General features: G+C 36.9%; 2 protein-coding genes across 3 annotated transcripts; both read left to right on the forward strand.

Moving 5' to 3' along the window:
- The first annotated feature begins 1209 nt into the window (after window positions 1–1209).
- On the forward strand, window positions 1210–3573 carry LOC113708034 (cytokinin riboside 5'-monophosphate phosphoribohydrolase LOG5-like). Its single transcript, XM_027230474.2, has 7 exons — window positions 1210–1515; window positions 1791–1888; window positions 1978–2008; window positions 2153–2252; window positions 2486–2556; window positions 2638–2781; window positions 3067–3573. Exons 1-7 carry the CDS (start codon window positions 1387–1389, stop codon window positions 3190–3192), a joined length of 699 nt encoding a protein of 232 aa, XP_027086275.1. The 5' UTR covers window positions 1210–1386; the 3' UTR covers window positions 3193–3573.
- Window positions 3574–10184: 6611 nt separating this feature from the next.
- On the forward strand, window positions 10185–12076 carry LOC113708087 (NAC domain-containing protein 6-like). Of its 2 annotated transcripts, none has more exons than XM_027230552.2 (3): window positions 10185–10505; window positions 10698–11005; window positions 11105–12076. In XM_027230552.2, the coding sequence occupies exons 1-3, from the start codon at window positions 10193–10195 to the stop codon at window positions 11711–11713; spliced, it is 1230 nt and encodes a 409-aa protein (XP_027086353.2). In that variant the 5' UTR covers window positions 10185–10192; the 3' UTR covers window positions 11714–12076. The 2 variants fall into 2 exon arrangements, with proteins under 2 accessions (XP_027086353.2, XP_027086354.2); XM_027230553.2 differs by having other exon boundaries at window positions 10186–10505; window positions 11108–12076.
- The last annotated feature ends 1178 nt before the right edge of the window (window positions 12077–13254 follow it).

A 13254-nucleotide genomic window follows, 5' to 3' on the forward strand; every position in this document is an offset into this window, starting at 1 on the left:
ATTAGGATATTATTGAATTTGAAACTCATTTACCAAACACACCCTAAATATGCGCTCAATATTATGTGTCACGTCACAGTATTAATAAATAGAACTATGTAATTTTGTATTTAACAGATATAATGAACAGAGGATCCCGTCTGTCTGCTGCAGTTTATATGGTTACAAGTTAAGCAGTCTAAAACAAATTGCTTTTGTGAAAGCATTTTCACCACTCAAGCTCCAATTAGACATGCAACAAAGAAAAATGTATATGGAGAGGATGGATTTATTAATTTACTGTGTAGTACTAATATTGTATGGTGGCATATGACAAGGTACAGAAGAATGCTTTATGATATATTGAATTAACTGTGGAGTGGTAAAGAACACGTGGAATGACGGGGTTTGAAGAAGGAAATGCTCCGGCTATCCATTCCAGTGTATGTCCACTCACCCAATCGCATTTATCATTATCAATAATCAATGTACCAGAAAAAAACAAAGAAAGAAAGAAAGTCACACACTCCTCTTTTTCCTATTATGCAGTGCTCCTTTTTGTCCTCATTTTGATCCTTCTATTATAGTGCCTCTTCTTCAATCATGCTTGTTTATCCCAAGAGAAAAAATCGTTGAAAACCCTCCTCACATTTTACTAAATAAAAATTTTTTTTTTTCATTCATCTCTACAATGTTAATTTTATACCTCTCGCAAATTTACATTGGTAAAATTTGATCGTAACCTAATTTGTTTGCTGCTTCTTTGTCTGAAATCATCACATGACTTACATACACATTTTTTATGTACAAAAATGGCACATCCAACTATTCCGGTGGTAAAAATGAATATGAATTGGGTGAATAAGGTTGGGTTAAATTCTACTTTTTTTAAAGACAAAAATGATAATCGATACCATCACTTATTTAATTACAGATGGTATTTAATTTCTTTGCTCCTTTAAAAAAATCACTATGTATGAGTTACGTGATAGATTCGAAGAAAAATGTGGTTAAAAGCCTGGCTAAATCCAAATTTTATGGATTTAATTTTGTGATGAACATGAAGTTATCATTTAAAAAGGCGGAAAAATTCATTTGGCACGAGGGGCTATGGGTGTTTTGAAAGATTTTTACTAAATTAAACAATAATAAAATTCTTCCTCAAGCCTCAGGACTCCATCTTTCTATATAATTCGCGTCCGAACCTTTTCATGTCAAGTGGTAGGCAACAGAGGAGAGTGCCCAGTTGACAAAAAATATACGCTACAAAGTACAGAGCAAATTTTTAGTTCTTCATATCTTTGCCGCTTTATCATCGCCCAATCACAAAACAACAGAAGCAGATTTTTGCCCAGGAAACTATAAAAGCAAGCGCGCGCTCTCTCTCTCTCTCTCTCTGACAGGAAAATGAAGGAGACGATGGAACAAAAAGTTGTTACCAGATCAAGGTTCAAGAGTGTATGTGTGTTTTGTGGGAGCAGTTCTGGGAAGAGAGAATGCTATAGAGATGCCGCACTTGAGTTGGGCCAGGAGCTGGTATGTACCATGTAGCACTACTACTTATACTCTGTCTTTTTTACCTTTTTTTTTTTGTTAAAAAAAAAAAAAAACTTTCCTATCCCAACAATCTTGGAGCGCAGAGGGGGCAGACGACGATAGTCAGTTGTTATCCTTATTAGCACTGTACTAGTTTTGTTTAGATAATTTTTCATTGTTGTTATAATATATGTGTGCGATTGATTATAATGGGGCTCGGGGCCCTTTTTCTTCTCTTTTGTGTGCGCGTTTGGGTGGGGCGTTTTTGCATGAAGGTGGCAAGAAAAATGGACCTCGTATATGGCGGGGGAAGCATTGGGTTAATGGGTTTGGTTTCACAAGCTGTTCACAACGGAGGCGGCCACGTTCTCGGGTATGTACTATGGTACAGTGACAGCATTCTTCTTTCGTTTCTAGCTAGAAGACTAATAAAACTTTTGCAAATGAATACTTGCCCCGCAGGATCATACCCAAACCCCTGATGGGCAAAGAGGTATTTAGATCCCTTCATTCTTGGATTCTTTTATTTTTTGTCTTTTGTTGGAAAGCCTTGATCTTTGATAAAATGCAACAATTGCATTCCGCAGATTTTTCATTTTCTTTTGGTTATGATCCTGATCTTGGGTTAACAACGCAGAAAACTGGGGAAACAATTGGAGAAGTGAGACCGGTGGCTGGTATGCATCAGAGAAAGGCTGAGATGGCCCGCCATTCTGAATGCTTCATAGCCTTACCAGGTTCCGCATTTATGTTGTCGCCATTTATGTTCTCGGGGCTGTCTCTGATTTCATCCATCCTCTGTTTAGTTTATGGAACTTTAATTTTACTTTGGAATATAACTCCCAAATTTCATACACCGTTGTATATATGCTCAACGCTTGTTGCTGTTAATCTGATCAGCTGAATTTCATCATCCACAGGCTGGGTATTTGATTGACTGAGTTTTGTGGTGGTTTTTTTTGGCTTTCAGGTGGGTACGGCACTCTGGAAGAGCTATTGGAAGTCATCACATGGGCACAGTTGGGTATTCATGACAAGCCGGTAATCTACAATTGATGATTCAATTCTTTCAGAGCTTACAATGCTAAACCGAAGAAATAGAAATATGTCGATGTTTTTCAGGTGGGATTACTAAATGTTGATGGTTATTACGACTTCCTCCTCACCTTCATTGATAAAGCCGTGGATGATGGCTTCATTAAGCCTTCTCAGCGTCATATCTTCGTCTCCGCCCCTAACGCCAAAGACCTGGTTCAGAAACTGGAGGTGCGTGCCGGCCTGTGTTCCCCTCCCCTTTTTCCTTTCTATTTTTTCTCACTTTTCTTTTTGCTGAGCGAAATATTTCACCAATGCACGGAAGTCAATGAAGCAATAAGAATCTTCGAACAGTTTCTCTTCTCTTCTATGGATAAACTACTATATTTGCGATCTTTTTTTTTTGGTTCGTTTTTCCTTTTGTGGGGGTAGGGGAAGGGGGTTGCAGGGGATTTGCAGGGCATGTTCTGGTGATTTGATAAAGCTGGTAATTGCTTTCTTTTTGGGGTGCTATAGGAATACGTGCCAGTGCACGATGAAAGCATTGCTAAGGTGAAGTGGGAGGGAGAACAGCAACAGCAGCAGCAGCAGCAGCCATCAAACCCGCAAGTGCCAAGTGGGGTTCAATGTTTTGCAGGATAAGAAATTTGATTGTTCTCAGGAAGGGAGACAGGTTTGTAGATAAGGGTAACAAAAAAAAAAAAGCAAAGAAACAGAAAACAACAACAAAACAAAAGAGGGAGTGGTGTCTTGGGATCACTTCTTTTTGTCTGATTTTGGTATATAATTGACTGATTAGTGGGCCTGCTCCCCAAAGAGAGCTGAAGGGTAGCTGTGGTTGGTTTTGTGGAGTGGAGATGCGTCTAACCTGATCTTCTCGCCGGACAGGACAAAGATGGTATTGAAAGAGAATTTGCTAGTTTCTTTCTTGTCCTCCTTTGGTGTGGAAAATACGCTTCTGTATGTATTGCCATCTAATTTTGAATGCGTCCGTAGCTATATATCTAACCTATCTTGTTATTATTGTGGTCTCTGGATGGAAGGAGCAAGTTATATTCTACTCCTTAGCACTTATTTACTAGTACTAAATGAATGGACACACATTTTCCTAACTGCGATGTCTCGAGCCCTCAGGCGGGGTAGCTCCGTGACAGCCCTCATTAGGTCTTTATCGAGAGGTCATCGTTTCGAGTTCCGCCTGTTATCGTGTAGTGCATCCTTGGGACGAGCTCTGCACTTCTTGTGAGAGTGGGGGACGATAACTCATTTCAGTCTATGCCCGATTTCATCTCTGTCATTGGGCTTCAATGTACTGTAGCAGTCAGGCGTGGGACGGTAACTCATTTTGGTCTATACCCGATTTCATCTCTGCCATTGGGCTTCAATTGAGTGTAGCAGTCAGGCGTGGTGGTTTTTTTTTTTTCGTTATTTGGTTGTTCCTTGTCTAAGAAAACAAAAACGAAAGGAGAAAAGCAAAAGTTGTTTGACCTATTTGATCGCAGAACCTTTTAGCATGTGTTTTCAAGAAAGAGTCCTTCGCAAAATAGTACGTTGAAATGAAATCATGCACTATGATTGTCCTAAGATCCAAAATGAAATCGCGTACTATGATTTCCCTAAGATCTGTTTGGATCGATGGATTTGACATGGATGCATTTGAAATTTATATCTATATAAATCTGAGAAGCGGCTTTTTGTATGGTTAAATCAGAATGCTTTCAACTCTTTACTTATAGAATTTTGATTTTTTTTTAAATTCTTATATATCCTTTCATGCCCCTTTGAATTCAAATAGTTAGCAATGGATTTACTTACATAGAAATTTGGTTTGAAATCTATTAAACCAAATTGCAGGTTATGATTTTCTTTTGCTTCAAAATTTATCTGTTCAATTTTATTTTGAAAGTACAAATATAAGTATATTTTAAGTGTAAAACCAAATTGCAAGTTATGGAATTTTTTTTCTTTCACTTTAAGTTTTAACTGTTCAATTTCAGGGTTGAATGTGGATTCAACATCTCCTTTGAAAATTTAAAGTTATTCGGTTCAAAAATAATATTAAAAAAATAACTGAATTCTCCTTTGAAAAATTAAGTTTTTTATACTTTTGTATTGAATCCTCATTTTTATATTTTACTCGCCAAACTCACTTTATAATAGTGTAACATTGACAATATGTTAAGTTATATTTTGAATAAAAGTTGAAAAAATTGGGAGTCTTCGACTAATAGATGTGAGAAGTGCTGATCGCAATTACTACAAAAAAGAAAATCCCAACATACATAGAGCATATTATATACACATGTATATATGTAATTCTTAAAAGTATATAAGAGATTACTATAGATTTTTTATAGTATAATATATATCGAATGAAACATTGTGATATTACTTTATTCTAATTGGACGGGAAAAAGAAAAAGGGAGAAGTAGGGGAAAGGGAAATAGAGGAGGTTGGCAGGCTATCCAAGTGTTTGGAAGAATGATGAGGGGAAAGAGATAGGAAATTGAGTGGCAAGAATAGGGAGCTAGAGGTATGGGGAAAAGAATGGTGAGGAGTTAAGGTGTGGCAAGAAAAGTCGAAAAAGGATAGTGAACAACAAGATTGTGTGAAAAAGAGAAGGGAAGAAAGCAGGGAATTGTGGGAATATAACGGAGGTGACCAAAAATGACAAGAAGGATGCCATCGTGGTAGGAGTGGTAAGAGGCGTCGAGATTATAGGAGGTAGTGGATGGCCAGTTGACAATTAAGAAAAGATAGAAAGGGTAATAGTTTTTAATAATTTTGAAAACTCTAACAACATATCTTACAAAGAATTTTTTTTTTTTGTGATCTATATTAAAGTCTATGAAAAACACTATTTTATAAGCACTCAACAATTTTAGGGGTACAAGATAGGAGAAAAGATTTTCTAAACTCAAGAAAATTGAATTAGTTATAATTTATGCTTTTTATATTATAAATTATGATATATGAATATAACATGATATCTTTCGTTAGCTATTGATAAATAGGTTTACGATTGCTCTATCATGTAAATTATTATAAATTAAATTATTTTATTCAAATTCTTATCATATATTGACAGACAATAGCAAACAAATTTTGATTTCAACTTATTTAAGATATTAAAATTAAGAAAGCCCATTTTATGCTCACAGAGTAAATTTTTTTGAACATATTAAGTATACACTTATTTGAAATTTTTAATTCTTTTCAAGTACTCTGTAACATACCACAATATATAAGTATATATTATTATTTTGAATTGAAATATATGCAGGAGTCAAAATGCTAGTTCACTTTACTTTAGAATACCTTTTTGTAGAAATTATCCTAAAATAAAAGAAAATTAACAAACCGGTTGGAGAAGAAATATAAAACTTAAAAAGTTTAGTGGTTAAAATAAAAAAAATTCCAAATTTTTTTCTACTTCAAACGTCCAGTTCTGGAGTACCTTTTAAGGATGGCAAATAGGATTGCTGCCATGGCTATGGCAGTTGCATCATTAGAAATGAGCCTCTTAGGCCTTTCCTGTGCTATTGTTTCATCTTTGGAAAAATCATTTAAAATGTCTCTCACAATTCGTGCAATGAATTTTTTTCATTTTTTACTATTAAAATATTAACTTTACGTCCTTTACAAATTCAACTTAGCAAAATTTAGTTCCAATATAAGTTTTCGACTACTTTTTAGTCTAAAATCACCATGTGACTCACATGTAGTCATTTTTTATTGCATTTTCTTGGATTTTTTGTAGAAAAATTACTGTAGCGATTTGATGTATGCGGGGAAAAAAAGTAATACGGAAATGTGATCACGGAAAATAACGCAATTTTTCAGTGAAAAATGGCTGTCCAAACGGGCCAGATTCCACCTATTTTTTTAGCAACAAAAGTAAATATGGACTAAGCCAGGTGGTGCTTTTTTAAGAAAAAATGAATATAATTCAGGTAAGATTAGAGATGTAATCGAGCCGAGTCGAGCTCGAGTAGTGCTATACTCGAGCTCGACTCGACTCATATGTCCCTAGGATCGAGCTCGATCGAGTCAAAAAAATTGATACTCGAAACTCGACTCGATGTACTCGCTCTAAGCTCGAAACTCGACTCGATAAGGCTCGATAACGAAGGGTATTTTGTAAATTCCATATAACTTATACCCATAATGATCATTTTATAATTATAATACATATATATTATTTAAATTATAAATATATTATTTAAATAACCCTGGCTCGACGAGTGGCTCGACGAGTAGCTCAACGAGCCTCGAGCCGGGGATTTTTGACTCGAAACTCGACTCGATTTTCGTTCGAGCTACTCGAACTCGATCAACCCGAGTTTGAGCCAAGTCGTTGACCAAGCTACTCGCGAGTAGCTTGGCTCGCATACACCCCTAGGTAAGATTCTACTTTTTTGGAGTAAAAATGAATATGGATCGAATAATTTGTTTAACTACAATTAGGATCCAATCTTTTTGTGTCTTGGATGGATTTGAAATCCACCAATTTTGACACGTGAAATTCCTCTCATGGTTTGTGGAATTTCAAATTCAATCCCTCCTTGATTATCAGACAACTTGAGGGATTTGGATTGAGAAATTGAAATCGAATTGCACCCGAATTACTCAATCCAAACATAGCCATTAAGGATAATCTATTTTAATGATTTCTAAGGTATATAGATAAGTAATTTCACCAAGTACAAGAATTACTTAGATTTAAATGTCTCAATTACAATTAGTTCGTCCAAAAACATTTTTTTCATCAAATTTATTGTCTTTCACCACCAAAAAATAAAATGAAAAAAAGGAAGCGCTTTAGTTGGGTAAATAAAACAGAGAGCAAGAGGGAGAATTTGATAAGAAAAAAGTGTTTGTAAATTTTAAAACAGCTGATAAAAAAAGAGTAAAAAGTATTGAAAGTTATCTTGCGTTAGTAATAATCTTAATTTTAATATTAAAAAATAATATATATATATATATATAATCGAATTAGCTCACGAACTAACAAACTGAGTATTTTTGAATTCAAGTTTGATTTGATCAGGTTAAATCGAGTTTTGACTCGAACCACTCGCAAACCACTTGATTTGTGTACAACCCTATATGGAGATTAGGGCAGCCCCCGAGTAGAGGATAGTAGGAGCTGGACTTGGTCAAAGTTTTGGCCTAATTCCCAGTCCTTTTGCGCCCGCATGTTTGGATTGTGATTTTTTGAAAAAATTGTTACGTGAACGCATTTTTTTAATTATATCTTTATCTCACGTACATCAAATTAGTATAATATATTTTTCTACAAAAATTTGTAAAAACAGCAATCCATACAGGCGTGGCCTACAAACCATACAAATTGTGTCTCGCAAAATGGTTCCCCAGCTCGAGTTGTTAATAAAAATATAAAACCCGGCTGACTCATTTCCACTGCTACTTATTGTAATTTCAAGTTAGAAAGGGAAGTAAAAAGTGACAAAGAAAAAGGAAAAGAAAGAAGGGGTCCTTACCAATGGGACGCAAGTGTTTACTTTGAACTAATACGACTCTCGCAAGTAGATTACTCGAGCAGAAGCTCCTGCGATGTATGTGCAGTTTTCAGGAAAAAGTCCTTGACGAACAAAAATATGAAATAAACCAGAACATGCCATGAAAAAATTTTAGTAAATGGGCTTTCGCCTTTGCAGGTTAGCTGTTGTACTAGTAGTGTAGTGCATGGCTGCATGCCCAATTCCTCAATGAATATAGTTGGCTTCTATAGTCCTATTTTTTTTTTTTTTTTGCCTACCGATAACAATTCTATAGTCCTACTTAGAGGAGTAATTTTGTGCAACTACCGAATGAAAATTTCAAAGCAACATCACGAGAACTCACTCAACAATGCCACAGGACTGGACTTAAAAGGGTGATATATGCAATCATTTTCAAGTTATGGAAAAGGAAGGTGAGCAGAGATGGTAGTAACCAGCTAAAATTGGAGGGCATAACTTGGAAAGGACCGGCCGTGACAACGGTCGAGTGAGTCGACAGTGGCATCCTTAGACTGACATCTTTAATTTCCTTTTCCTGTTAGTCACGGAACTTTTAGTTTAGCCAATTATCAAAATGCTTATGAACGAGGGAAAAAGATAATAGGAAAATGTGATTATAGAAAACGACGTAATTTTTTGACAGAAAATAGCAATCCAAATAAGGCAGCTAGCGAGTCTTTCTCGTATCTAGTACTCCAACACATTGTTCATTTGTAATAGACACACAATAAATAGTACTTTTTTTTTTTTTATATCGTACCAGTAACATTCCTGTAACTTAATCTATCCTAATCTAGTGGAAGAGAGAACCGATGGGAGTAGAAATACTATCGAAAAAAGCCACTGAAAGCGGTGAACTTTGTACAAAATCTAATCGATTGTAGATTCTATCATTGATGCAGATTTTATGAAATAAAACTATTACATGTATATCTTTTTTTATTTTTGAACCACAATGTGCAAATTTAAAGGATTGCGACGTCATTCCCCTCTTTTGGTGGGGAAAATGATGGCAATTACATATTGAAAATTCAAGGAAATTTCCCCTCTTTCTTTTCCTTTGTATAGTAGTAAAACAAATTGAGTTCCTATTGTTAGTAATCAGTAAGTAGGGAGACCTCTTCAGGCACAAGATCACTCAATTTGGTTTGGATGCCTAATGTTCACTGACTGCGACCAGGCATTGTGATTGATTTCCAAGTTGGTCATCATCGGGGAAGACTTCCAAGTCAATTTGTCTGTTTCTCTCTGTCTCCCTCTCTCTCTCTCTCTCTCTCTCTCTTCTTGTCCTACACATTTCTTCTTTCCATCAAGAAATTACGCGGAATTTTTTTTGCTTGGGGCTCTGATAGACAGACAGGTGTACCTCTTTGGAAAGCAACCCGTTTGGACAGCCATTTTCCTTCGAAAAATTTCGTGATCACATTTCTCTATTATTTTTTTTCTCACATACATCAGATCGTTACAGTATTTTTGCTACAAAAAATCCAAAAAAATGCAATCCGAACGAGGTGGCAAAAGAAACACCATTACTCTCTACTCTATCGATCCGATCAAGGTGTTCCAGTTCGTTTATAATTAACAAGAATCGAAATTCCAGTACCGATGATCTTTTCAGCTCGTATAAAAACTAGAAAAAGCTTGAAAGACTTGGAAGTCAAATTTTAATTGCCAGGAAGAGTTCCGTAGCGTGGAAAATAGTTACTACGACCAATTCAAGATGTTAATACATGTTTGATCAAAATAATTGACTGAAATTAATGGTTCAAGGATTCCAAATTTCAAAGATGATGTGGTGCAAGTTAGGAGTGAAATTCAGAGTAAAAGTCCAAGAAAACTGAAGAAAGAATTAGAACACGAACGAAGAAGAGACGTCCCATGTTCACAATGAGCAGGCCATTGGCTGGTTCTGTTGAGAAGAGGGGAGGGGAATGTGGTCAATTGGACAGCACTCCCAAAACCGCGTTTAATCAATCCTGTTAACGGACTTTACTTGTGGACTGTCTTGTCTCTCTAAACTGCTGTCTGAGAAAATTCCAGTAATTAATTAGGATTCCACAAACCAACCAACCATTCTTCGGAAAATATATATATGTATATATATATATATATATAAATGAAGCCTGCCTCATCACTCCCATCGCAGTTCCAACTGCAGTTCCATAGCGTTTTCTTACAGTACGTAGCTGAGCCAAGGTGTATTTTCGAGTTTAGTTACAGAAGCTTTCAGCTAGTCATAAAAATATTAGCAGAAAGAATGGATGATTCGACGACATCAAGTGATCTTGAGCTGCCGGGGTTCAGGTTCCACCCAACGGAGGAGGAGCTTCTTGATTTCTACCTCAAAAGCACGGTACTCGGCAAGAAGTTGCACTGCGACATAATTGGTTGTCTCAACATCTATGATCACGATCCCTGGGACTTGCCAGGTAAAAATTCTCAAAAGCGTCATCGTTTACATTTGTCATTCCTTCATTCTTTGTTTCTTAGCTAGTGTTTTAGCTTGTGGGGTGATTCTTTCATCCATTCTTTAGTTTCCTGGAGTTTTGTTCTGATGGGATACTGCGTTTACTAGTTAGAATGCTGAGGCATATGCTGAACATTCTGCTTTGAAAGAACAGGGCTGGCGAGAATTGGCGAGAGAGAATGGTACTTTTTCGTGCCTCGCGACAGAAAGCGTGGGAGCGGAGGCGGCGGAAGACCCAATCGGACCACCAAAAGGGGATTTTGGAAGGCAACGGGATCAGACCGTAAAATCCTGAGCTTATCCAACCCTAAGAAGATGATCGGGCTGAAGAAAACGCTGGTTTTCTACACAGGCAGAGCACCTCGAGGATGCAAGACTGATTGGGTCATGAACGAGTATCGCCTGCCTGATCATCATGATCGTGATCATCGCACTTGCCATTCTCTTTCCGGCACCCCCAACGTACGCAAATCCCAGAATTCTAGTTTGTGCATGTTTTTTAATATGCTGCACATGAAATTTAATTGCATGGCATGGCCTTGTAATAAAATACTTTTGCAGCAGGCTGTGGTTCTGTGCAAAATATACAGGAAAGCAACTTCACTGAGGGTGTTGGAGCAGAGAGCTGGTGTCGATCAACAACAACCAGAAGAAGCCAAGGCGTTGTCGATCCCCGTCCTCCTCCACCACCACCACCATACTAGTAGTACTGATTATTATTACTATGCTTCCGGCCGGGATCCCTCCTCATCCCCACCATTAATAGACGACGCTGCCTCAATTTGCAATAATATCCAGCAACACGACCTCCCAATGCCCTACCATCATCATCCTCTGGCCTTCAAAAAGGAAGACGAAGAGCTATCATCCGGATTAGACAAGAAACACGTTGCTATTACTCCTGCTATTACTGCTGATGACGACGAGGAAGACGACGAGGACGACCACGATTCCCTTGAATGCAAGGGCAAGTCCAGGACTTGCACAAACAATCTACGGTTGCCATCAACAACAACAACGGGGAATTCTGGAAACACATTGGCAGAACTTCAGGTACCATCCAGATTGAGCATGGACTGGACGCAGGATCCTTTCTGGGCTCAATTACGTAGCCCCTGGCTTGACAACTTGGCCACCCCTAATTACCATGCTAATGTGCTCAACTTCTGAAGATGAAGATCAATACCTGCCGGTTGATGTTGAGGCGATTGGATTGGATTTTTATATAGTTTGGGGGCTACAAATTTACTAGTGGTGCTCATGATCAACAACAGACTCGTCTCGATAGCCTGCTGCTCCCAAACTCAGCCAAAATGTCACAAATTAAGGATTTAAGGGTAAGGGTAGGCCAGCAAATAAAATGAAAAGAAGCCTCCAATTGGGGCGGGGTTCCATTTCACTAATGCAACTTTGCTTTGTTAGTGAACAGTAGTGTGCGGTATTGTCTCAACGTTGACTAATATTTTATTTATTACTCCCAATCAAAATTTACCAACATAATAATAATAATAATAGTATCATGCGTTTACTTGACTCGTTGACCGGAGAAAATCCCATGGGGAATGGATGCGGGGTCCATTCATCTCACGCTTCTACTACTGGTTAGATATATCTTTCCGGGCACTTGGACTTTGGACCCCCATGCATTATGCAATTTAAATGTTGAACCGTTCGTACGTATCAATTGATTTGAGCGCGTGTCCTAAAAGTAGGGTTGTTTTATCTGAAACTTGAATTAAAAGAAATAATAATAATAATAAATTGAGAGGTGTATGTTTCGTATTTGGAAATCGTAATCAAACACTTGAGTATGGAATGGATGTCACGAGTTAATCGATCGATAGTAGGGAATTATAAGAAGGGATAATTTCAGAAACCTCCTCCGAGAATTTTAACAATTTCATTGACCTGCCGTAAGGTTTTGAAAACGACATAAACCTCCCCTGAACTTAGAGTTGTAGTAACATGGTCAGCCCAGGTCAGAAAAATGAGCATTGAAAAAGTATTTTGTGAAGTGAGATGATATTTTTGTTCCACATATGCCCTTTTTGCTTATCCACAACTTGTATTGGTAAAAAAATAAAAAATATTAAAAGACATAAATAATTAGTAAATTCTAGTAGGTGTAAGAGCAATTAGGAAAAGTGCAGTAGCAACAACTTGAAGTTTCAGTTTGCACCGATGGCTAGTGCAATGGCCATATTTTTAGTTTCCTTCAAAAGCACATAAGCGGCTCAAGCAACTCAAGAAATAATTTATTTTTAGTGTGATTAACTAATTTTGAGGTAATAAAAAATGGCAAGACTGGAACAACCAAAGGCCGTAGTTAACATGACACTCATCATAAATATCACACTAGGTACTGTATTTATATTCATCCAAATTGTAAAATCAATTGGATAAACTCTCATAACAAATGTAAAAGTGCCACGACACTGTACCAACCATTTTAAGTATTTTCTGATTATATAAGAAGAAAACTAGTAGTACTTGTTAGTTGGATTGTATTTGGAAGAAATGTATGACGTTTATTTGATGACTACCACTGTAACTTTACTAAGAGATAATAAGCAACAACTTATTAGTTGAACTAGTTAGTAAGACAACACAAGTCACTTGACATTAGTTCAAAATTGCTATAATTATAGCAGTTGTAGTACTAGTTAACTATTGCTGCAATGCAAGATAGTTTCAAAATACCATTTGCCCCA

Source organism: Coffea arabica, chromosome 9c, assembly GCF_036785885.1.
Source record: "Coffea arabica cultivar ET-39 chromosome 9c, Coffea Arabica ET-39 HiFi, whole genome shotgun sequence".
Taxonomy (NCBI): Eukaryota; Viridiplantae; Streptophyta; class Magnoliopsida; order Gentianales; family Rubiaceae; genus Coffea; species Coffea arabica.